General features: G+C 50.7%; 1 protein-coding gene across 8 annotated transcripts; it reads right to left on the reverse strand.

Moving 5' to 3' along the window:
* Positions 1-2757: 2757 nt before the first annotated feature.
* Positions 2758-25022, reverse strand: PPCDC (phosphopantothenoylcysteine decarboxylase). Of its 8 annotated transcripts, XR_008578628.1 has the most exons (8): positions 24221-24514; positions 23582-23748; positions 18454-18549; positions 16312-16440; positions 14118-14286; positions 12675-12744; positions 8362-9586; positions 2760-8284 (listed from the first exon to the last, which is right to left on the reverse strand). XR_008578628.1 is itself a non-coding variant. In XM_054836990.1 (6 exons), the coding sequence occupies exons 2-6, from the start codon at positions 23732-23734 to the stop codon at positions 9501-9503; spliced, it is 633 nt and encodes a 210-aa protein (XP_054692965.1). In that variant the 5' UTR covers positions 23735-23748; positions 24889-25022; the 3' UTR covers positions 8308-9500. The 8 variants fall into 8 exon arrangements, 1 of the variants encoding a protein (XP_054692965.1); XR_008578632.1 differs by lacking the exons at positions 12675-12744; positions 24221-24514 and adding an exon at positions 16777-16904 and having other exon boundaries at positions 2759-8284; positions 23582-23599; XR_008578627.1 differs by lacking the exon at positions 12675-12744 and having other exon boundaries at positions 2761-8284; positions 24265-24513.
* Positions 25023-25290: the final 268 nt, after the last annotated feature.

Genomic DNA, 25290 nt, shown 5'->3' on the forward strand with positions numbered 1-25290 from the left:
AATAAACTGCTCCCAAACATGGCTTTAATTATCGTTATTAATGCAGACTTTGATGGGAGGGAGGAGAGGAGAAGAGCTGGCCACGCGCGGTCGGTGAGGCTGGATTTACCCGGTTAAGCAACGCGCATTCGTCTCCAGTCACTTGCAGGGACCAAAGATGAAGAAATACATTGACTGCGTAAAACAGACATTATATTTGTAGCCCCAAACCCATGAAAAATACCCCAAACCCCCACATTCCCGCAGTGCCACCCATCAGCTCCTCCCAAACACATGTGCTGTTGACATCGGTTCGGGAGAAGATGATGCCGATGATGGCCATCAGCCACAAAAGCTGGGAGGTGGTGGGGTTGGTTTGTTTTTTTTTTTGGAGCAAACCTGCCCGTTTTAGAAACACCCGCTTTTGCCTTCCTAATTTCAGGGGGGCTCTTGCCAACGCCGGCTCATCTCGGGCATGATCCCCCCTCCGCTTTATCTGCGGCTTCCCCATCACCCCCGCGGCTGCTCCTTCCAATCTCGTCCCACTGATCCGGCTGGGTGGCTGCTCCTTATCGGCACGGGCCAGGGAGCATCGCTTCCCTTCTCCCCTCCGGGGATGCGTGCCGAGCGAGACAAGGATCCGCTGGCTCCAACGCAGAGGTGGGGAGGGAAAGAGGGACCCCCCCAAACCGAGCGATTCCCCCCCAAGGAAGGGTTGGAGGAGACCATCTGCCATCAGACACCCGCTCTGCCAGAGAGCCCCAGGGCACCTCGCGCCGCAGCCGGCCGCCTACGAGGTTGTCGGGCGCCCATCGCCCGGGCACGCCCGCGAAGGCAGTCCCACGGCTGGTGGAAAGGCAAAAATTAACATAAACCGAGATAAAATCAACAGAGGAGGTGCAAGAGAAGCATTGCACTTCATTTCCAACCCCCTTTTCTTTAGGGCCGCAGTTGAAAAAAACCCCTGATTTTCCTCCAAAGCTTTGTGCAGCTCGAGACCAGCGGAGAACTGAGATTTTAACACAGGCTTGGGAAAAACCAAACCCATAACCGCAGTGTTTCGCATCTCATTTTCCGCTGTGCCTGGCAGGATGCTCGGGAGAGGGGGAGCCCCAAAACCCATCTGAGGAGGGTCTGTCTCCATCACCTCCACAGCCAGGATGGACCCTGCTCCTGTTTTCCATCAGGAAGGCTGCGATGGGAGAGACGCCGGCTCTGGCAGGATACGGTGATGCCTGCGGGGCTGGGAAGGGCTCACGGGGAAGCACCGGGGTTCACCGGCCGAAAAGCAGCCTCCCCCGTGCCGGGCTGGGACGCGGCCAGCCGGGATTTTCAGCAGCTGAGTGAGCCAGCAAAGCAAACATTTAGCAAAGAGCTCCCGAGTCATGTCAACAAACAACCAATTAAAAGATGAAATAAATCTCCCAGGTACATAACCTTTCTATTTAAACATCGGCCAGGCCTGGAAAAGCTCCAGAGCATCTGACCCGGCGACGCCTGTGATCTATCTGCCGAGATCCCGCGGGATGAAGGCAGTTGAGTTTCAGTGAGTGGCTTTAAGTGCCACCACCTGCCCCTGCTCCTAATTATATTATTCTTTCTTTCTTGTGTTGGTTTAATTTGGAGGGAAAGCCCTCAGCCCCTTTCCTTCTGCATCCCTTTCCCCGTGCAGGGCAGGACCCGGCAAGTCGCTGCCTCCCTCGCCATCACGGTTCCTCTGCCCGTGGAATGGGACTGACCATGCTGACCCGTTAATTGTGGAATTTAAGGCTGGTATATAGGAAACGCAGGGGCGAAATGAACCCAGCAGTGTTAACAGAGGAGAGGGAAGAGAAAAGGACGGCAGACATCCCTGGGGAGAGCTCAGCACGAGGTTTTGCAGGGATGACGATGCTCCTTCCACAGCAGGATGGGCCCTGGGCGTTTGTTTTAAAGTCAGAAATCCTGAAGCAGGCTAAAACCGATGGGTGCATGTGGCAGGGATGTTGATATTTTCCCCCCTCCCAAGCCCTGTGTTTGGGGAATGTTTATCTTTGCCTGAAAGATTCGGGGTGGTTTGGCCTTCACGCATTACAGTAGCGGGACAGAGCGAGCAAGGAGCCGTTATCTAAAAGAGGAGCCAGGAAAACACCAAGGAAAACCAGTGTGTTTTGCAAAACTCACCTTTAGGCAGGGCAAGCTGGGAGCACAGCTCCACAGAGCATCCTCAACCCTCGCCATGTCCCCATCTGTAACGCCGGGGCCGGGGGCAGCAGCCCGCAGGCAGCTCCGGTCCGCGGGGGACCAGCTCACGGCCGGTCACGGAGCCCCAGAGCCAGCTCCCTCCCGTCAGCATCCAACACCACGTTCCCCATGGGCTGCCAAACCCCTCAGCCGCTCTCCGTCCTCCCAGTGCAGCCGCTCCGCTGATTCAGGACAGCGGGGGGGAAACTCGCTTTAATCCCAGGCTTAACTTTAAGCCCGGGTTTGGGTCCACGCAGAGGACAGCGAGCTTCTCCCCGGGCAGAAACGAAAACACCCCAGCCAAGGTCACGGCCGAGTTACGCTGACCCTTTCCATAACTAGGGAGGGGGGAAATGCACTTTTTTAATTAGGGTTGTTAATTGGGTTTAATTCCACCTACCTGCAGCCTTTCATTGCCCAAAACTAAGCGTGGAGGCTGCAGCGATAAGGACCGCTAGCAAGGAGCCGGCAGCATCGCTGCTGTTCATGGCTGGACACTTCTTTTCCACGTCAGCCCGATGCCAGAGCCTCTCCACACCACCAGCGCGTCGGGTCTCGGCCATCCCTTGCCTCTTTTTTGGTTTTGGAGAAAGAAAACGCTTGGCACCAGACTGGGAAGCTCTTTCAACCCTTAGCGACTGAGTTTTATCTTTGACAAAAATGGCTTTTATTGAGGTGCTCGATCCGGAGAGACGGTGGATCTCCGGCAGGGAGCGGGTACCCCCCAAAACCCACGGCGGCAGGGATGCTCGGTGGTCCCCGGCTTCGGTCCTCTCGGATCCCCCGCGGCGGCACCAACCCCACCCGCCCCAGGGAGGAATTTATGAGCAGAGAGCAGGGTAGGGGGAAAAATAGACCGAAGCCAAGAAAACCTGCCCAGACAGGGAAGTGAAAGCCCCAAAGATAGCTCTCCCACTCTTTCACATCGGGGCTTTCAGTAATCACAGATGATTTCACTTCTCCTTCACCCCTCCGCCTGTTCCTCCGTCGGTGGGTTTTGGTTCCTCTCCGCTCCCCCACCACCTTCCCCCTTTCGAGGCTGAGCCTTCAAACCGCTTCAGCTTTTATTTCCAGTTTCTAAAACCGCAGGTTCTCATGTCCCGCGTTGGTCTCTGCCCAGCTCCTGAGCCGCCGTCCCCTCCGAGGAGCTGGGGACACGGTGGGGATGGGGGATGATGCTGCAGCCCTGCCAGGATCTCTTCCCCCCCGCCGCGGTCCGGCTCGGATGGATGCTCCGGGAGAGGATGGATGCTGGGCAAGGGGAGGAAGAAAGGGCTGAGAAATAAGAAGCAGAACAGAAGGTTGAGCTCGCTTTCTCCATGGCTTTTTCCCAGATCTTTGACTTCCAATAAACCCCCAATAAATAGAACTGGTTTATCATTATTTTTTTTTAAAGACTCAGCGAACAAAGCTGGTGCTGGAGGGAAGCGTGGGGCTTTGTTCTGCTTTTGGTAATTTTAGTGCTGAAGCACGCAGACGCTGGCGAAGGGTCAATATTGACTTTCTGCTGAAGCAACCGGCAGGGTTCGTTCACTGGAGGCGTATGGGTGCTCCAGCGCCGGCCGCACCCTGCCTGCACCCTGCCTGCACCCTGCCCGCACAGCAGGAGCTTTTGCCCTCTCTGTGAAAATCCTTCCATTTAAAAGCAATTTCGTATGAATGCAAAAATATCACAGGGAATAACATCCCATCCCCGGGGGCACCTATAGAGCCAGACCTGCCCCAGGGATGTGCAGGATCAGGGGTTTCACCGCTGACCACGTTCCCCGGGGGGATGCTGCGAGGGCAGGATGCAGGCAGGAGCTCCCTGCCTTTGGGCAGGACCAGGTTACCCCTGAGCAGAGCAAGGGGCAGAGCTCTGCCCGCGCCTCGGCACCCCCATCCCGTAGCCGAGGGTGAGATTTCGCTGCCGCATTTTGCTGCCTTTATAAAGGGGCCGCGTTTGCCAGGTTGGGATGCGTTTGCACAGGGGTTCAGGTACGTGAGGGCAGCAGGAACGTGCCCGCAGTCAGCCGCCGGGTCAGGGCTTTCCCCACCACCCTCATCATCGTCGTCACAGCGTCAGCTTCCCCATCCACGCGTCCGGCAGGCACACGGCGCTGCGCGGCAGAGCGAGGGGACGAAGGGACGATGCTTTTCTCGCTCGTGCAAGAGCTCGCAGCAATCCGGGGCTGCTCCCCTGCGGGCTGGGATCGCTTCCAGACCCCACGCCGGCTCCTTATCCTCAGAGAAGCGGTGCAGCGGTCTGGAGGGCGGCCGCAACCCCGGGAGGGTCTGCGGAGCGCCGTCAGCACCGTGCAAACACAACAGCTCGGGTTATAAATTATTTCCAGTTATAAAGCTTGGCTGACCCGTGCCCCGGGGGGGAGCTTTGCCTGAGGCCGGCCCGCGACCGCAGAGCTGCAGCAGATTTGGGGGACGAGAGGCCGGGCAAAGCGGGCTGGGCTTTCCTGCAGCGGGGTTGGGCGAGTTCCAGCTATTTTTTCAGGCACGTGTTACCATTTTGCCCCTTTTTACGCCTGATCCCCCGCCCGGGGCTTCTGCCAGCCACAGGCTGGGCTCTCTACCGGCCACATTCCTTCGGGTTGACGTGGCTTTTCTTTCTTCCCTCATCCTTATCACGCTCGGGTTCGTGAATCATATTTCTCCAAAGCTATAAACCACCCAAGCGACCTGTGTAAATCAAGCGAGACAAAAAAAACAGAGCCAGGGGTTCGGGCTGCTTCGGGGGTTCGGCTCTCCTGGGGAAAGGCTCTTCCAGGAGCCATGCAAAAATAAATCCCTTTTATAAAGCTTTTATCACTGTGCTTGTGTCCCCGCCAAGGCCACGCATTCTGCTTTCCCTTCTCTTGGCGGGGCGGCACGCTGCCTGTCCCGGCACGCTCGCCCGCGGCACTGCAGGGAGGATGGGGGGGGGGTGTGTGGATTTTTTGGCTACTTCTGTCGGCAGGGCTGGTGCCCGGGGGGTTGGGCAGGTCCCTGGGCAGCCGGGAGCTGGCACCGGTCACCGGTAACTTGCTGGAGGCTGCTCGCCATCGGACCGGGGGGTAGGAGCCCCCCCCCCCCAGACTGGGGTGCCTTTGCAATCGCAGTCGACGGAGCCCGATTTTATGAGTCCCCACGGCAGGGCCCATCCCTCTGTACTCCCTCCAGCCAGCCTGTGGTCAGGAGCGGATTGATTTTATCTTAACTGCGATGACTACATGCCTAAAAGTCACCTTTACTCTTCATCTCCCTGGCCAGCATGAAGCCTTTCTGCTGGTTCTCTCCCCGTTATCCTCGTTTTCTCCCCAGAGAGTCGGAAAATTGAGGTACAATGCCAAAGCCAGGATTCCCAGAGAAACAAATCCCAGTCTCCATCTGAAGCACAACGTGACATCCCAAGAACAAAACCCCAAACAGGGTGACACCTAGCAGGGAACCGTCCCGATCCGATTATTCCTCTCCCCCCTCGGTGCATCTCCGAGCATCTTCACCCCCTGCCTGACTCCCAACAAGCCCAGAAACCCTGAGCAGCACAACCCCCGGGGGGGTGGAATTCAAGCTTCTAATTAAGCTCAATTACTCCTGAAAACAATTTTTAAACTATCCGGCGAGGTTGCTGGCCAAGGCAAGAACGCTGCACCTGCAAGTTTTAATTGCAAGGTTGTCACCGCCAAAGCCAAGCTATCGGTGTAGCTGGTGCCAAGGAGTCTGTGCCGAGCGGTGCCGGGTCCTTCGGCACCGTCCTTATCGCAGGCCGGGGCGGCTCGGCTGCTTTCTGACGCCGGGAGGGTCTGGAGAAGGAGAAGAAAATGATGCAGATGAAAAGCAAAACCACGAGGGAAGAGGTCGGGACTGCCGTGATCCCTTCGCATCTCTTCCTCTGGCTCTGCCTGCAGCAGAAATACCCGATGCCCACGGGGCTGGTGGGGAGGAATATTTTTAATTCTGCCAGAGCAGGGAAAACCCACCGGTACGAGCACCTCCAAGTTCTCACTTTGCCACCACCAACTCGTCACCCCTTGGCAGCCACCGCCCTCTCCCAGCACCCGGCCCCGCTGCGGTTGGGGAAGAAAAAAGGAAAAAAAAACCAAACCCAACAAAAAACACATCACGTTTCCTGCCGCCCCGCGCTTTCGAAGATACGAAGCAGGCAGCGTCCCCGCTCGCCGGGCGGCCGGCAGCAACGCCGAGAGGTGAGAACCCCGCCGCCCGGTTCACTGCAGGCAGGTGTCAAATCCGGACCTGCTGGGGTGCGAAGCCGCCGCACGCAGAGTCTCAAAACCAAGGAGACGTGACTGCTTAAAAGTCTAAAAGCGGGGAGGTTTTCTCACTTGTTTTTTGTTTTTTTTTGGTTTGAGTTTTTTCTGCAATCTGTTCTGCGCTCAAAGCCAGACCATCCGGATGCAAAGTGGCACCATGGCATCTCCATCCTCCTGCAGGATCTCACGAAGCCAAGCAGGAAAGGGATCGCGTGGAATTTGGGATGGGGTGGGGAGAAAAGGATGCTCAGAGTCACGTCCGAGCTCAGGCAAAGCTGGGTCTAAGAGCAGGAAAGGAGGAGGGCTGAGCTTTTGTTTATCGCTCCCATCCAGTGCTGAGAGAAACAGTTTTAAGCAGCATGAATGAAATTGCAACGCAGCAGGTTTCACGGGGATGCTGCCTCGGTCATCTGAGAGTTTCACGGGAAAGCGAAACGAAAAATCGGCGCGCGGCTCAAAAAGAAGAGCTGAAGGGAAAGGAAAAATAGCGCAGGCAGCGTCTCGGGCCTCCTCTGCAAACCCAAAACACACGCAGAACTGCGAGGGACGGAGATGTCAGTCTGTCTGCCTCGAGGAAGTCATCGCTCGGTGGCTCTTCCAGACCTGGGGGGTTAGCCGGAGCCTTGTCGTCCCGGTCCAGCTGCCAGCACATATTTTCCGAGCCGGCCCAAACCCGGACACAAAGTCCCCTCCTAAAGCTGAACGACTCGTGTGAGGGCGGACAGGGTTTCCCCCGGCTTCTCTTTCTGCCGCTTTTCCACGGCAAGCAGGCAGGGAAGCGTTCCTGCCCGCAGGCTGCCTGCATCTACCTCGCCCTGGGTGGGGACGCGTGCCTGCATTTGGGGTGGAAGCTGCTTTTGCTTCAGCCCTCTGCCTCCGAAAAGGAACGTTAACTGTTTCTTTTATTTGCCCTGAAGGAAAGGTGGTTCGGGCACCGGGGTTTATCCCAACCTGTAACACTATCGCGACCCGCTTCCAATTAGAAATCGCAGCAATTGTGCAGATTATTTAGCAGCAGGATTAGCGTAGCCGTTTCTGCAGCATGGATGAGGCAGACCGGGAGCGGTGTCCTCCACAGAGGAGTTTTCTTCGTGGGTTTTTCGGCCGCTGTGAAGCGCTCCCCTCATTCCTGCCATACGTTTCTATTGCTGCCCTATATATTTGCAGGGCAAAGAATTAACTCCTTTTATTCAGGGATCTGCAAGTTCTTCGCGAGCCTTAATTTAAGCCACTAGACAAGGCGGAGAGGCAAATCTGCCGCCTTCGCAGTTTCTTGCTGCTCACCGAGACTGATGCTACGATGCCAAACACCCGATCTGCGCGCTATCAGGCGACCCGGCCTAAATTCTGGCTCTAGAAAAGCCGCGTTACCCCTTTTCTGCTGAATTATCAGAGCTTACGCCTTGCGGCAAGTGCCAGGAGAAGCCAGACGCTACCTGCCAACGTTTCTGGAGCGGCTTAAGGCTGCAAACCAGATTTGTAACAGATGAACACTCTTATCGAGGACACGGTGTTTCGGCCTGCTATGAGGAACCTTATTGTCAGATCTTCTGCATTGCCAAGTCACGGAGGAAGGATAAGCAACTGCGGCCACAAAAGATATCCACGGCAGAGCCAAGAGGACAGCCCCAAGGTCAAGTTGCAACTGCCAGAACACATATTTCTCTGGAATATAAAGGAGAAACAACATTCCCTACAAAACTCGTGGAAACCAAGAGGCACCTCTTCAATAAGCTTCAAGTAAGAACATGAGCTCACGCCACAAAGGCTTCGCTGGCAAAACGTTCACGCGAGGTTCCTTCTGACTTCATCCCCAGAAGCTCTGAATTCCCGGCTCTCTAGTAATGGAAAAGCCAAGAATGAGAAAGTTCAGAGGTTTTTATTTGTGTGGAATAGATAAGGAAAGCAAACATACCCCGATAACCTCTTCCCTCGTGCGCAGCAGTCTGAAGGTTGCCCCCATAGGCAGGATGCACGTTCTTTACCGAAGGCCTTAAATTTGACTGGGTCTGGTTAAAAATAAACTCTCTGGGTCAGCAACGCTCCGATACAGCGATGTGTTGGACAGCCCCAGTTTGCTTCCGTTCCCCTTGGGACTGGGATCCAAGGAAAGGCTGGACTGGGGGGGGAGCCCTGGCTGGTCTGGCCCACAGGGTCAGAGGATTTCCCAATTTTTTCATGCCAGTTGGTTAATTTTCAAGCCGAAAAGGACCGTCACAGGCAAAGTTTGACTTCACTCCCTTGGGAAACACCCAACCCAGGTTTCTGCAAGGGCCCAGCCTGCTGCTTTCCTGACTGGAGCACTCAGCTGGACAGGCGTCAGTTTGGTTCACAGTTGACGTCTGCATCCCTACCCAGTCAACAGATACAAAAGGGCAAAGGCTAAGCTGCTTTCAGTCCATTTTTTCGCCATTTCTGATAAAAAATGGCACGCAGACGCAATGATTTAGCAATGATGTTAGGTGCAACCCCCTCCCAGAACAGCTACAAGAGGCAATTCTTCAGGGACAGAATGAAAAGCTCTTTTTTACTAAGTTCCTTGGAAGGGAAATGCTTTTTGGACAGCGACTCCCGCTGCAAAGGTGAAGCCAGCACAGCTACAGACCAGGTTTTGGAGAGCGGAGAAGTCCCCACACCGACAGGCTGGAAGGGGCCAGTGTTATCCCCATCACCAGGAACTGCACAGCTCTTTCCTCTCTAGCAGCTCTTCAGGGAACCTCCAGACCTGAAATACGTCGGCCATTCCTTCTGCAGCCTCCTCAGAAAGGAGTGCAGGAGAAATACCGGGGGGGCGAGCGGCCTAGTGGAACATTACTCCCTCTCTGCGAGATACCGTGGTTTTCCCACACTAAAGCGGCGTGTTCTTGGCTTCGGTTTCTGAAAATCTGCAGTGACGTGCCACGTTTCAGTTTGGCACCAGCTGGAAGACAACCGTTTCAGTTGAAGGGCATGCTGTAGGTATGCACACCATCTCGACTCAGCTTCCTGTTGTTTTTTATCTTCAAATCATCGTGGCGGGGGGGGGCAAAGAAACACAATTTAGGTGCCAAACCATCAGCTCTGCGTTGGCAAGTCCCGTTCTTCGAGAATCCTTTTCACGTTCTCCACAATAGTCCACACTTCTGCCATGGCACCTCGACCTGCGGGACAAGAACAAAACCGCACGGTGAAATCCAGATCCCACGGAGACGGCACGAGGTCCGTGCTTCCCCTGTCCCACCTCCTCACTTCTCCATGGAAAATGAGATGTACAATGGTGGTACGGCACTGCGAAGCTCCCCAAGGATCCCCACGTGTTTCCTCGTGACTCGCCTAACGGAAAACAACTGCGGAGGTCAGAGGAGCTGCTCAGTCCACCTGGTTCTGCAGGGGTTTTGTGGCGCGGCTGAACGCCGTCAGGGAGGAGAGCGAGAAGAGCGTTCACGCTCACTTAGTTTGGCTTGTAGCTCAGAAGTCTACGCAGGAGCACAAGCTCCTTAGTCAGTCAACGGAGGGAGGCAGGAAACCTCAAAAGGCAACTCGTATGACCTAAGTAAGCACCTCACGTACTGAATCACCTCCAGAGGTGTCTAACCCTGACGTCTAACCCTTGACCGCACAGGGAGTTACTATCTCAGCTCACACTGCCCTGGGGGCCAGCGTGGAACAGTGCCCCAGAAAGTGCGTGGGTAGTAAAATACCCTATTTCACCTCCTTTCTCCAGCGTAAACATTGTGGGTGTTCAGTGTCTTTTTGAAATGGCCTTTGCCTATAAAAAAAAAAAAGACTTGTCAAATTCACACCATGCCCATGACTCTGCAGATAGACCCATGTTAGATAAAGTTGCCCTGGACTCACACCAGCTTGAAACTGGGGAGTAATTCTTGGAGAAGACCGAGTGCTGGACAGAACAAAATTTAAAAGTTTTTCTTTTTGGACTGGTTAGTTGCCAAAAGAACATCTAATCTGCACGGTGCTGTGGCTTTCCTCTGAAATACTTTAACCTTGAAATTCTGAACCTAAGTTTAAAGACAAAAAAACCCAGCAGCCTCCAAAGGACAGTAACAACGAGAGACAGAGGGGAAGGGGAAAGGCCATCCTGACCAGCAGGGAGAGGTGCTCTCCGTGGGCAGAGCACAGCTCTGAATCTGCCCGGACCCTCAGTTTTCCAGTACAGATGAGCCACTCGAGCCTTGTCTGGGTGGATGTATATAATTGGATATAACTGAGGATTTGCCTTGAAGAACGATACTTTTGGAAGGTCAAAAAAATTGGCTTTCCCCGCAAAGTAAAGCTCGTTCTCCACTACGCCTTTTTCAGGCCTGTAAATCCCAGGAGTCCGAAGCATCTTACGGACAAGCCGCAGGCAGATTTGGGCCCTTCTGACCGCCTAACCTCAAGGAGAGGAGCTGCAGCTGACAGGTCCTGCTAAACAAGAGAAATTCCCCGACTGCTTCGGCACGGTTTGGCAGCGCTACACCCTTCGAGAACATTTCCAAGGCCTGCCTTTGTCCTCCACCACCCAACTTCCTCACCATCTCTGGCAATTCACAGCTGGATTTTTAGGTTTAGCAGAGCAAAATCTTGCTAAGTAGCCTGTCTTACAGTACAGCTCATATCTACAGGTAGAAATCTTCCAGTGTGCCAGGCTCTAGAAATCCAGCCAAAGATGATGAAGATACTGGCAGTTTGGAAACGTTTTCACAAAGGGAAATTGCTGTGGGCCCACGTGTGGTACAGCGCCTCTCAAAGCTCTCTTTATATCGTGGCACATGGATATCAAGGCCAACAGCCAGTAGCTTATATGTAACTATCCAATCAGGGAAACATTTTAATTGTCAACTCAATTTAATTTGTTATTTCAACTCTTTTTTAGCTGTACTCTATGTCTAAAACTCACACATTTACTAAGGAAGAAAAATTAATCAGGTAAAGCTTGTAATGCAGAAATTCAATGGCAGTCAGGATCCGGCCCACTTCAGGTGAGACCAGCCACACGAGTGGAGGAAGATAAACCTCTTTTACAGCAAGACAAACCACAATTTCAACAGACAAAACTGGTGCAAACTGAATCTCTTTTCTTCTGCACCAGATGTGTGAGCTTTGCTACCCGCTGGATGAAACCCACAAAACTGAAATTGGTGTGGAAGAAGAGGCCTTGGGGTAAAAGGCCTGAAAAAAGAGGGGAAGAGAGGAAAAAAAAAAAAAGTCAGTGATGGAGACTGTCTTGGGTCTTCAGAGACCTTGAGTCCATTACTGCTGTGCTGGTTTTGGCTGGGGTACTGTTAATTTTCTCCGTAGTAGCTAGTACGGGGCTGTGTTTTGGGCTTGTGCTGAAAACAGCGTTGATAACGCAGGGATGTTTTCAGTCCTGCTGAGCAGTGCTTACACAGAGCCAAGGCCTTTGCTGCTCCTCACCCCACCAGCGGGTAGGCTGGGGGTGCACAAGGAGTTGGAGGGGACACAGCTGGGACAGCTGACCAAAGGGATATTCCATACCATATGACATCACGCTCAGCAATAAAACTAGGGGGGAGGTTGGGGAGGACGCTGCTCAGGGACTGGCTGAGCATCGTTCAGTTGGTGGTGAGCAATTGTTTTCATTTGCATCACTTGTCTTTCCTGGGTTTTAATTCTCTCCCTGTTATTTTCCTTTTCATTACCCTTTATAACTATTATTTTATTTCAATTATTAAACTGTTTTTATCTCAACTCACAAGTTTTCTCACTTTTACCCTCCCAATTCTCTCCCCCATCCCACTGCGGGGCAGCGAGCGACCGGCCGCACGGTGCTTAGTGGCCGGCTGGAGTTAAACCACGACAACTTTGCCATCACTTTCCTACATACTGCCAGGAAAATCCTGGCATTTGCCAACAGAAAAATCCTGTTGTGAATTGACTCACAAACACAAGCAGAGCCGAGTCAGGTGTAGCTACTACTGCCCCAGCTGTCTCTACCATCCCTCTCCTACAAGCTCCTTCAGGAGTTTGTTCTCACAGCAGAGACTGAATACGAAGCAGCTCCCAAATGACTGCTGGTGTAATGAGGTAACTCCTGATCAACGCTGGTTTCCTTTGCCTTTCTGAGCTACAAACCACAGCGATTCACACGCTGCCTCTCACGTGGCTCACACATCCCTGTTGCAAGGGTGGCAAAGCCCCCAGGAAAGGGGCAGGGCAGAGCGGCAGAAAGCGGGAATCGCGTTCGCCATCCAACTCTAATCCGTTTGTGCTGGTGAGTCAACTCACGTGGCCCTTTTGCATCCCCGACTGCGAAACAGGGGTGACAACAACCCAGCTCTGCCTCAGGCACAGGAACCTGCAAGAATAAGCACATTACCCATTAGGAGGTACTCAGCTGCTTACTACAGGAGTAGAGATCCTATACACATACTAAAAGAGATGAAGGGGAAAAAAATAAAGGACAAAGAAGCTATGCCAGATGGCCTTTCCACTTCTGCCAAGACGTCTGTGCAGAATGACCTCTTTTGGGTGTTTTCCCTTAACGTTATTACAAGTACGTAAGAAATTTGATGTAATCAGGTCTAAAATTCCCAGCGGAAGCACGATTGTCCAGAAGAATTCAACTGATGCCCGAGTTACTTGACTACACTTACCTAACTGTAAATATTTCTCAGTCTTCGGCTCCAAAAAAAACATTCTCTGAAGCACTGCATCTACCTAAGAATTCAGAAACTAAGCCAGCCCTAAAATTTAACCATGAAGAATGTTTTTAACATTCTGTCTTCGCTACAGACTGTTTATTGAACTCTCTGACAGAGCGGTTAAAATCCTGCTAGAGTTGGGGTTGTTAAACAAAAGTACGAGTATACTACTGTGCAGGGAATTACACGTTCACTGTTAGGGGTAGAAGCAGGTGACATTTTACGGACAATTTGTCCAAGAAAATGTAGATAAAAAAGCGAATCCATTCATGCACATTGCTTGTATAAAAATCCTTCTCAAAACCTCCCAAAAATCAAAATACCCCCATTTAAAGCGGCTCCTAAAATACAAATGAGACCGTTTTAGTAGTATTTCTTAGCGTTGCAAGTTAAGTCTTTTGAAACCAAGCGTGACAACTTTCCCTACCCCCTTCCTTCGCTTCACAGACAAGTCTGGAGTCAAAACCCCAAATCAAAACTCAATTGGGAAGCTGAAAAGTAACCCAGGCAACAAACAACAACAAATATTAAACGCGCATCCAGCTACACCCTCAGCCACGTCTGCAAAGCACTTATTCTCACTGTCTGCTCTCGGGAGTAAGATATTAGCCCTATGTTAGAGATGAGGAACTGAGGCATGATGAAAACAGCCCACAGTCACTGTAGAGGGCAAGGTCAGGACACCCAAATCCCAGGCTGATAACGCTCACCGCAAAGCCTTCCTTCTCTTTGATCTACTCGTTTCTTGAATGGGTATTTCTTTTAAATATCAGGCGTATCTAACGGCTCATTTGAAAGCCGGGCTTGGATGGTCTCTTAAGACTATTTAAAAATTAATGAACAAGAATAATAGATATCAGCTAGCAGAGGGCAAAGCTTCAGTTTGTTTGTATAAACCCTGGCAGCGAGCACCTACTCCCCACAGTCCAACATCTTGAAGGCCACACGGCAAAAGAATGCACGTCCCTTCGGGATAAGGGCAGCACTCGTGCAGGAAAACAGGCAGAAGACACGCAGGAGGACTGACCTTCATCCCCACACACTAGTTTCTTCACCACACAGGGGATCTCTGTGTAGCCAAAGCCTTTCAGCTGCTCCACCTGCTGAGCTGTGATGGGATGTTCCCACATGGCCGTGTTCATCGCTGGGCAGAAGAGCAGAGGTTTGCTCAGATCCCAAGCACGGATGACACAAGTCTGCAAGAGAAGCCAAGAGGTTCAGCTCCAAGATGAGTTGTCTTTCCTCACCCCTTCTCATCGCTTTGCTGCACAGAAGCGCTTTCCCAGCCTGGGTATCATTAGAGGGCCAAAAGCCTCAATCCATCAGCGCAGCCGGACTAACCCACAGACAGATCCACCAGGCTTGCTATTAATTCAGATTACATTCCAGCAAAGCTCCTCTCTGACAGGCAAGAAAGATGAGGGATGCTACCGAGAGGATAGATCCCATCCTACTCCGGCTTGGGGCCAAGCAAGCAGCCCAATCGCTGGAGCAAACCAAGCTGGAACACCACGCATGCAGACTGCCAGCCCATGTGGGAGACCGAGAGAAGCTGAGGGGTGGCCACAGATCATATCAGCTAAAGAGAAATCCCCAGGCAACGCTTCAGATAAGCCAGCTGTAGAGCTAAACGCAACGCGTTGGCAAGCGAGTCTCTTTTGAAATGATGTGCCAACTGGATCTGTAACTCCTCGCAAGGGAAGCGCCGCTGCTTCCAGGATACAAACAGAGGATAACACAAACACATTTGGGCTGTTGCGGAAGGCAGATTACAAACCATCTAGCAGCTCCTGCGTGCTATGGGGAATCCTATCTGACTCCTCAGTAACACAGAACTTCCAGATAACCCAGTATCACCTCTCTCCTTAAAAAGATAAATGCTAGTTGCTCTTAACACGACGTCCATCAGTTTCCCTAGGCCTAGCAGCATTTAAATCACGCAAAGGGAGCTTGCCGGGTAGCAACAGGTCCCTGGTGCAGGGTCTCTGCTCAGATCACAGAGTACTTACGAGAACTCTGCCCATCCTTTTTTATGCCCTGTGACTTGAACCCTTCCCAGCACAGGAAAGTCTGCTAGTATCTGTTCTAACTTGCCAACCAGCACCTCCAGCATTTGTTTTCCTCTGCTGGAGCTACCTCTGCCCTCCACACGGGCTCTCCAAAAAGACTGGCAAGACTTTGTGAAAGCCACACGTCCCTAACATCCCTCCCGAGCTCTTCCCTCTGCTACCACCATCACACCTATAGTACCAAGGAGACCCAGAAGGACAAGACGTGGTTTGTCCCTCCCGCAGCTCCTTCGGGCTCCTCTCCGATCCCTGGCGATCTGCTCCTACAAATGAGGGCTGGTTTTTGTTCGTTTATACGCACTCCCTCTTACCTGAACAGCTAAGCTGGTTACACAGAGCTGATGCGCTGCCCTCCGTTTCTAGTTCTAACCTCCTTGCATTACTGAAGGGTGATGCACCACAGCAACATTGCAGATCCGCAGCTTCCTGGCAGATCTTTTGGGTGGTTAATGCTTACGACTTCTCCTAGTGCCTGGGCACAAAGTATTCGGCCCCACTGAAGTTCCCCATCACCGAACAGAGAAACACACTCTCTTTTAATACAATTTCTGATCAGCCTTTGAGCCAGAGAACCTTTGACACCAGAAAAAACAAGCCTGAACAAGCAAAAATCCCCTATAGCTGAAACTGGAAGGTAAGTGTGAGCGTGTTTGAATTTCTGTGCTATGTAGTTAGGTGAGGGAGGAGGTGAGGTAGCAGGAAGTAAACAGTTTTATCTGATCTCACAGGTGTCTTTCCAGATCACATCTAAAAAATGCAGAGAGGAACTCAAAAGCGAGTGCAAGTGTGTATGCGCACGCGCGTGTGTGTATACATGCATGACAGAGAGAGGGCGGAGGTGGAAAGAGAGAAATACTGCCCATTGAGAAAAAGCAGGAAAGGTCCAAAGCAGGGACTGGGACATAACAGAAAAGACTGACAGAGCCGAGGAGTGGAAAGGGATGTAGGTGCGGGAAGGAAAGAACAACTGTTTGAGAAGGAATAGGGGAACCATACCGGAGGAAGAGAGAGACAAGCATGAGAAGGGGGAGCAGAACATGCAAATCTCACTGTTCTCGATGCTGCAGAAGCATAAGAGTTTCCATGAAAGAAAGGTCAGACAGTCTAATGCTGGAGGCGCGAGAACTCTCAGGCAGAGCTCTGGTCACTCACCAGCAGGTTGTCACAGATGCCGTTCGCGAGTTTTGCCAGCGTGTTTGCATCAAGAGGTGCCACCAACATGAGGTCAGCCCACCGCCTGAGCTCGATGTGCAGGACTGGGTCCGAACGACCTTTCCACAGCTGTGGATGAGACAAGGCGCAGATTAACGAACCCTCACAACGAACGCTGCGAACAACTGGCACTTTATCAATCCCACATTAGTAACCGCCGTGTAAACTTAAGGGGAGAGAATTACTCTCACACCAAGCGAGATCTGACAGCGTGGGGAATCACAGACTGGAGCCACAGTGCTCACGTTTCTGATTTCCACCTCTTCCAGCGAAGGCCGTGTTGCAGCTACGTTTAGGAAGCACATTTAAAGGACGGCACCAACGTGCTTGGTGCTCTACAAACGCGTATCCTCTCCCTACAAAGACAACAATTCACGCGTCCAACAGCCACAGATTTCAACTCACAGGAAAGAGCTTTCTCCGTCCAATTCCCACTCACATCATCCCTCAGCTTCAGAACTGTTCCCAAGAGCTCCCACAACACGTAGCGTATCTCAAGGGAGTCCCGGTCTCTTCTTAAGAGGGCAGTTTAACTGGGAAAGTGTCAAGAGAAGCAGCAAACAGCATCAGGTGCTTAATCCCCAGAGGACACACACAACCACAGGCCAGGAAGAGGTTCATCAGGGCCACAAACTGTTCCTTCTCTGAGTCACTGGAAACCACAACAAAAAGACAGCATCCGGAAAGCTGGCGCTCCCTGACACCTTTCCCAGCTCCTCCGCTCACTTCTATTTTTCTTTTTTTTCTAGAAGCACTGAACAATGTAGTTTTATTTTCAGAGTAAAATCTCTCACAAAGAGATGCCGAGCAGATTTATTTCCTACCCTTCTGTCAGAACAGCGCCCTATAAGGGCTCCGTGCCTGCTTTCCAGTGTGCTCAAAGCCTGACCTGCACATCTTCTATCACCCCACCGAGGGTTCCCCAGAAATAACTTCCTGGAGCTGTAGCGCCCCAGGACCCAGTGGATCTCCACCGATCTCCTAGACCAGCCAGAAAGCTTCCGGGCCATTGCCATTAGCACAGTGAGGCTCACGTGCGAGTGCATTGGCAAGAGTCCTGGTAAACAGCAGATCACCTCGTACTCAGATCGGTACTGCAAAGTAGAGATAAAATGTATAGAAAAACAAATGTTGATGCTTATACAACGAACGTCTTCATACTCAGGGACTCTCAAAGCATGTCAGCAAAACTGTAGTCAAGAGCAAAAGCCACTTTACAGGGTCTAGAGACGTTCACAGCCCTGACAATCGAGCTATCCCTTAATGGAATTGTTCTTCTGTGTACGTGCACAAGCACAGACGCGGACAAACACCACTTCCACCAGGAGAACCTCTCTAACTCCCAGCCACCTATCACACTGGTGCATGACATCTCCAGGTACCGGCCTTCCTCTGCACCAGGGTGGCCCTACCAGCACAAGGGGACCCAGTCAGACACCAGGCTGAGTTTTAAAGCAGCGTGGGCAGCGCTGTGAATGTCAGCAATGGCTGTAGATTCCGAATACATAGCGTTAAGGAGAATTAAGCTGTTGCCTTTGTGACAAGTATGACTCATGACAAGCACCAAACACCCTCACCACGACTCTGCAGTGGCTTTACTTGACATTTCCTGACGCTCCTTTCAGAGCTGCGGATAGCAGTTGAGCCCAGGGTAGTGACAGACCACTTCTACCTTCATTGCCTGCTGCAAATCTGCTAGAGCAGTACAAAATCCTCTGGTACAGTCAGGGCAGCCTTTCTTTTCTTCCTCATTTACAGCACAGTTGCAACCATGTTCTTTGAAAGCAATATTCCAAAGCGTACACTACTAGAACAAAGAAGCGAGTCTGGGCCCCAGATTAAAAAAATAAATGAATGTGGTCTCGTGCAAAGAAAGTTAGAGGAACACTTCTATTTGCTGTTCAGCACTTGAACAACTAAGTGAATCTTCCAGGGAGCCTGCTTTTTTTTTTTCTCTGAAGCATGACCCATTGGCCCTCTGGAAGTAGAAGGCATGAGTGCATGACAGAACTACTTGAATTACAAAACACGTGGCTAGTGGGGACAGAAGTCCCTGCAGTCTCCAGAGGAAGAACAACTCACCTGCCATTCATCTTCATCACTGTAGAGGGTGACAGGAATCTCCTGGGCACGGTAGAAATGCTTTGCTCGCTCAGTAGTGACCACTTTCACTTCGAGCTAATCAGAAAAGAAAGACAAAGATGAACTAATAGTTAGACTTGACAAACTAGGTAAAGGAAGAGGGCTAGAGTGACAAAGATTTTGGAAGCTGTGTGGATTCTCAGAGGACTTTGCCCTACTGTGCACATGTGCGTAATTGCACCTATTCACAGCTGAAAGACCAGGCCACGGGAGCCAAAGACTCAGTTCATGCCACCCTAAAACGGGAAGGTGATTAGTCATCACATGCCAAACACGTTCACGTGGCCAGTTCACAGTGGGGACAGCAGAGAGGACAGAGCAGGTCAGAATGAGATGCAGTTCTGCACAGAAGAGACAACAAGAAGCAGCAAACCAAAACTCCGTGAAAGATGCCCTTTAATCTCAAAAGACGCTTGCCAAAGGGAGTAGGAGAGCATCTTGCTTCAGGGGACTCCCTTAATCGCAGCACAGAGGAGTGCTGAGGGGCGTCATGCCTGCACGGCACTTGCAGGATCACTCTTCCCACACTAGGAGCCAAGAGTTCTGAGCAATCAAAAGTCCTGCTGAGGGACTAGCTGGCGCAAAGCAAGCCCACCTCTGCTGCATAAGGCTTCACAAGAGAGAGCAGCTTTGGAAAACAGAGTACGATTTCTTGGTCAAATGGACCGTGTTGTGCACCCCTCTCTGTCTCTTTCTGCCCGTCTGTCTCTCTCGATGACCTCCTGGTGACAAAGGTGGGGAGGGAGCATAGCTATGTTTACAGCACAGAGTTTCTGTGCAGCCAATACAATAAACCAGTGGCTTCCACCAAGGAAAGAGAGCCTGGGTGAAAGTATACGAACGTTCTCTCCAAAACCGTAGATAAACTCGCCTGCCTTGTTGAAAGCTAGCGGAACCTTCAGTTATACGGTGTATACTGGGAAAATCCTGTCGTGTCCCTTGGACGTTTATTTGACATGCACAGTTACGAGGTGCTAGGAAGCCCTACGACGTGAGAGCCTTTCATTTCCTCCTGCAGAAACCTTAACAAGTGGAAAACAGGGTTTGCCCCTGGTTTCTACGTGTCACACGAGCCGTAGCTCTGACAGATGTTGCAAACAGCTGCCTGCCGCATGCAGCGAAGCGGAGGTGCTCTGCACACACCGGGATCAGTTGCAAAGCAGAGCCAGGATACGCAACTGTACTTCCGTCTGCAATTCTTCCCAAGGATGGGCCTTAAAACCAGGCAATAGACAGGCCCACGCAAAGAGGGAGCGCTCCAAAAAGCCTGGTAATGTGGAAGATGCACCTCAAGCCACTGATTACAGTGAAAAATAACTCTTTTCCTTGTTATTGGCCATTTTCAACCACTGTCACAGTGCAACAGAGATGTGGAGAAACCAGCCTCACCAACAGCTCCTTCCTGCTAGAAAAGTGTGACCCGAGGTACAAAACTGCTGAAGCACTCGGTCTGCATGCTCCTGCTGAAAACCTCCAACCTCCAAGAAGCTATCTTCAACAGCAGCGGTCAAAGTGACAAAACATGTTAACCTATCTCCCTAACACTATCTATTTGACTGGGAACGGAGCAGTGTTGATTATCTGCACCCTACGTGAACCAGAATAACAGCTGGGAGCAGTGGAAAATCCCGGCCTTAGCTTATCATGGTCTTTAGTAATTTTTCCCTGTTTTCCAAAGAAAGAGTAATGGGAAAATATAGCTGCACATAACACCGGTATTTGGTACTGTATGTTTGGTTTTTTGCCTCTTCTAAATGTCTGCTCTTTTTCAAGCGAGCCTAACTTGGAATCCCAGCTGCGCTTCTAGTGCTTTCGAGTGTGAAGATCATATTCACAGCAATCAACCGTATTGTTTCCATATTACCCTTTGCCTCACAGGAAGCTGTTTGGAGCCAAGCAGCGACACCCACAAAGGTGCTAACGCTGCTTTCTGCTGTGCCACTGCCTTCAATGAGGTGTTCGCCTCGCAGTCTGCAAGATACTATTTATTTGGTGATTTTAAAATAAGCAACGTTGGGTTTAAAGGGGACCGCCTGCTCTCTGCAATGGTACCGGTAGGCCAGGTCTGTGCTCAAAGTTTTCAGCAGTAATGTTTGTTAGTGGTATTCTTACTTTACAGTTAGCCATAATGGTGTAAGGATTTTTAGATGATACAACTCTCTACCTCATGACATATTTTGTCACTTGCTACTTCAATCATGTCATTATTCAAAATTTTCTAGTCTAGACAAGAAATGCCCCTCTAAGGCTAAAGGATACACAAAAAATCCCCAAAAGACACTCTGATTTTTTTAAAATTTTGTTTAAGATAGTTTCATAACCATCTCCGGTCTTTAAAAAATACTTATTTCTTCAAAGCACAAGCCCAGGAACAGGGAATAGCTGGCTATCGAGTACTGCATCCGACCCACTACAAGCTAGAGCGCACCAAACAGATATGTTCAAGGACTCTGAGTGGTGGTGACTCCACCATTCCCCCAAGAAACTCTATTAGTTAAATATTCTCCCTAATCAAGGTTTTCTGCTGGGGTGGGCTCCTGGATCCCTTGTTCTGAGCAAGTCCTTCAAGTCCCTCCAGCTACATTGGAAAGAGATCAGTGTTCTCCAGATCACTTTAGTCTACATCGTTTTTTCCTTCTATTTACCTGGCAGACCCTCTGTTTGCCTGTGGCTATATCTCTGCTTGAACAGTAAAGTCTGTCTAGCCACACTCAAACTCCTTTACAGGAGACAGTTTAGACTAGTTAGAGTGCTTTTACTTGGACCAGTTAAGCCAATCCTCCAGAATAAACTTTACTGCAAAACTGCTCTCCCATGTTCACGCAGTATCGTTGGTCTCTGTTAGAGGACTCTCCTGCCACAGCCGTTTCTGCTTGGGGTAAGGGGGTGTGTATGGATTTTTTTTTTTTTTTCCATAACTTTCTCAGTTTTGACAGCAAAATCTTTACAGACAGACTGAGCTTCCGTCACAACTGCCGCAGAAGAGAATGAGTAGTTCCTCTGCTAAATGGCACCTACAAGCTGACATAGAGGCTACCCAGCAGGAGCACGATGAAATGACGTGACGTAAACCTAGAAGTCCAGATAACATCCTGTAGCTTCAAGAGCAATACATTTCACCAACAGAAAAGTTGGCCGTCTCCTTTCTTTATGACTAACCAATATCCTGCCAATGTGATTTTTGTTATCGTATTCCTGCCAGGCCATTCAAAAATCCTAGGAATTGGCCTAAGACAACACGTGTGAGCATAGCGCAACCACGAGAGTTACCCACAGTGTCCTGACAAGACACTAGTGCTGTCTCCCCACGACACCAGGTGCAAGGGTAATAACCTGAAAGGCATAAACTGATGCCGTCCAAATTTCCTAGCTCTTCAAAGAGGTTAAACAAAAGGCAAGAAGATGTAGTTGTAGCCATTATCACCCTCAAGGAGGTGTTAAGGTTTAATGAGCGCAAAATCACACTGCCAAGTTGTCCACCGAAGACCATCTTGGCAAAACCATAAATTTAAACTAACCGCTGTGGTTTCAAGCCTCCGATCACATCTCCTTTGGTATCAAAGCCTTCCTCTGCTCCTGCCCTGCTTCCACCGATGGCTTTTAAAAGTTCTGTTCCCTCCATAAAGAAATTGATGCGACAGGCTTGTGCAGGACTTAATAAACTCAATGGAAAAGTTACACTCACTCAGCGGGCTCTAGATCAGGCCTTCAAATCACATCAGGAACAAATAAATAAATAATTTTAATTAACAAATTAAGTACCAGGATTGGATACTTCACTTTTTATGCAACAAAAGCCTAAAACCAGTGAGTGCAAAGCCTGCAACAGATGTCACACCACCTCTGGGACTTCACGGGGAATTCAGGTCCGGCAAACAGCAGTTTTTAATTACGAATCAAACGCTCAGAGAGAAGGAACGCGTTTGATCTAGATTCCTACATCGGGTCATCGGCATTCTTCCTGTCACCCTGCAGAGAAGGGTGTCCAGAGCACCAAGAGCAAAGAAAAAGAGACAACAGCGACGTCAATCTGAGACAGAGGATTAGAAGACACGTATCCCGCATCCCTCGCTGACAACAAAACAAGGTCTTGTCACCCCCTCTGCCTTGGCATCGTTTGTCCCTGGCCCTCTCACTCCAGGTTAGGACCTTTGGCCTCACTAACCACCTCAGGTCGAGTACTAAATTAACCCAGGCCCCTCTTTGCAACCCACAACGGCAGCCTAACTGGCAGAACAAGCGTCCAACAGCCCGCCACACCTTCGGTACCCTTTCCAGCTTGGATATCAACATCAGCCAGATAGTTCAGAGTTACTCAGGGATTGCACACTGCTCCAAAACATTTGCTTCACTTCTTAAAAGCTAAAGGTTTTCTATGTTTTCCTCTAACTTTATTCTACTAGCACGTTTCCCTCCCTGACTGTAGTCACTAGTGGCCTCTGCTGGACACCTCTGTTACTCCAGACAATAAACTAGTTTAAAAAAAAAAAAAAAAAAAAAAAGCAGAGAGACATATAGCAGTTTGTACTTTCTGTTTTGCAAGGTTTGGTTTCCTTTTGTTGGTCAGACAGTAGCGTCCATCTTTGCTAACTCTCACCTATGAAAAACCTCAGGGTCCTCATTAGAGATTTCAAGTTCCGGACAGCATCATCTGTGTCTGTAGCCAGATCTGATAATTTGACCGACAAGGGCATAATCCAGAAAAGAAAAATCACAAGACAAGGATCTATTCAATCACTTTTGTGAAAATAAAGCAAGCTGAACTGAACAATGCTAATTTCTTATTCCAGAATCTAAATGTCTGCCTATGGAAATATCCAGGAACAGTTATTGCCCTCAAAACCTGATTTAAAGCTAACTGTTAAGTATAAAGAAGTAAAAAATGACAGCAAAAGGTATTCCTCAATTCTTAAAAACAAGAGGATCCCTCCCCCAACAAATTTTCAAAACTAAAGGGCTCAAAGCCAGAAGAAACTTTTCTTTTCAACAGAAGCCATCAAATCTCTCCTAGTAATGAGAAACAGGCTAACACCAACTTCACGAGACTTCTACCAATAGATTTACTCACCCCAGGGATTTTCAGCAATTCAGTGATGAGGAGAGGCAGCTTCAGGGCAGCCACGCTGCCAGTCACACCCACCAGGACACGGAATGTTTTCTGCGGCACCGACGAGTTCTTTTCTGCAGGAAACCCTGGTTCTGGTGGGGAGAAGGGCTCCATGCTCCGATCAAACTCTAAAAGCACAGAAAAATAAAGCTGCTTGACTAACGGTGCCTCCAAGCCAGGCTAGCACAGCAGGGCTCCGGCATCGACGTATTCCCGAGAGCGCGGATTTAAGCCTGGACTATACAGGACCCAGAGTAATCCAGTCTGAGGATGAGCACTCAAGCTCCAATCCACAAGCACAACAGTAGTCTACTCCCCCCATTTAATTACAATTTTCTCTCGGGTAAGGGTAAACAGAAAGTTAAAACCTGCACAGGGAGGCCACAAAAGTGTTCTGGTAAAGCCCACAGCCCCCAAAACAAATCACACATTGAACACGGTCTAGCAATTACAATAAATGCATCTTTGATGCTGCTGGGAAGACACGCAACCCCCAGCTAAGCTGGTCTCCCTTCACACTCTCCAGTGAGTAATAAATACGGGGAAATATTTTAATAATTAAAAATTTTGGGGCCCCGAAGTAAAGCGTTATCACCTTACTTCCTATTGTATCGCTACGTATTTACAGCAGCGCTAGAAATTACTCCCTAGGAGACGGGAGAAAAATCCAAAACAACGAATAAGACGCAGAACACAACCGCCACCGAGCGACAACACCTTCTCAGGGACACGACAGTCACGACCGCTCGCCGGGATAAGAGTACGTGATCAGCTTGAGCTTCTACGCGCTGATTACCAAGAGTAATTAGAGGTGAGGAAATCCAGCACGCGTATTGGCTAGGCGATCTCAACGCTGCTGCAACGCTTTACGTGTTTAGCTACAGCCAATTAAAATTAAGTTAATGCCACCACAGCAAGGAAAACATCAGCTTCCCTAATGATCACTAAATGACAATTAATTCACTGAAGCATCTGCCCAGGGAACAAGACATAAGGCGTTTTTAAGAGGCAGCTTTCAAAAAGGAATATTAGTGATAAAACAAAAGCGTGATGTTCTGGGCCGTGTTTTTCTCTTACTCAAACACAGCTCTGGGGAATCAGCTAAGCAGCCATTAGAAAACAAGCACTTTACAAGCCCACTTAGTTATTTTATTGGCTTTCTAACTCCGCGGTTACGCTGAAAACAGCTTCAAAAGGCCGCCGAGGCAGAGAACGGGACCGAGAAACCCCGGGGATCTCCAAAACGTAAGAAAACAAGGTTTCTATACCGGCAGAGACACGACGGAGGTCAGGAGAGCGATAATCCCTGAGCTCAAGCCTCGGTGACCGCAGGGGCCGGGCCGCGGCCTGCTCCCGCAAAGGCCTCGACCCGCCTCGCCGCCCGCCGTCGCCCAGCAACGGGGACGTGACCCCTCCGCGCCCCGGAAGGCGAAGGGCACTGTGGGAAATACCCCCCCTGCCCAGCGCTGATTGGCGCTGGTCGCGCATGCGCGCTGCGGCGGGCGACCCTGAGGCGGCGGCATGGCGGCTCCCCACCCAGGCGCGCTGGGTTCGGCCGGCTCCGCTACCGGCGCCTCAAGCGCTGCCAGGAAGCCCGAGAGCGGCTCGCAGGCCTCGCATCAGCGGGGTGCTCGCTCCCCCTGGCACCCCAGTAACAGCCGCTGCACGGC

Source organism: Grus americana, chromosome 10, assembly GCF_028858705.1.
Source record: "Grus americana isolate bGruAme1 chromosome 10, bGruAme1.mat, whole genome shotgun sequence".
NCBI classification, from domain to species: domain Eukaryota; kingdom Metazoa; phylum Chordata; class Aves; order Gruiformes; family Gruidae; genus Grus; species Grus americana.

Coding starts and splice junctions, on each gene's coding strand:
- PPCDC (XM_054836990.1), bottom strand. CDS start 23,734: ATGGAGCCCTTCTCCCCACCAGAACCAGGGTTTCCTGCAGAAAAGAAC. Junction 16,441..18,453: donor GTGATGAAGATGAATGGCAG/GTGAGTTGTTCT, acceptor TCTCATCCACAG/CTGTGGAAAGGTCGTTCGGA. Junction 9,587..14,117: donor ACTAGTGTGTGGGGATGAAG/GTCAGTCCTCCT, acceptor CTTGTCCCGCAG/GTCGAGGTGCCATGGCAGAA.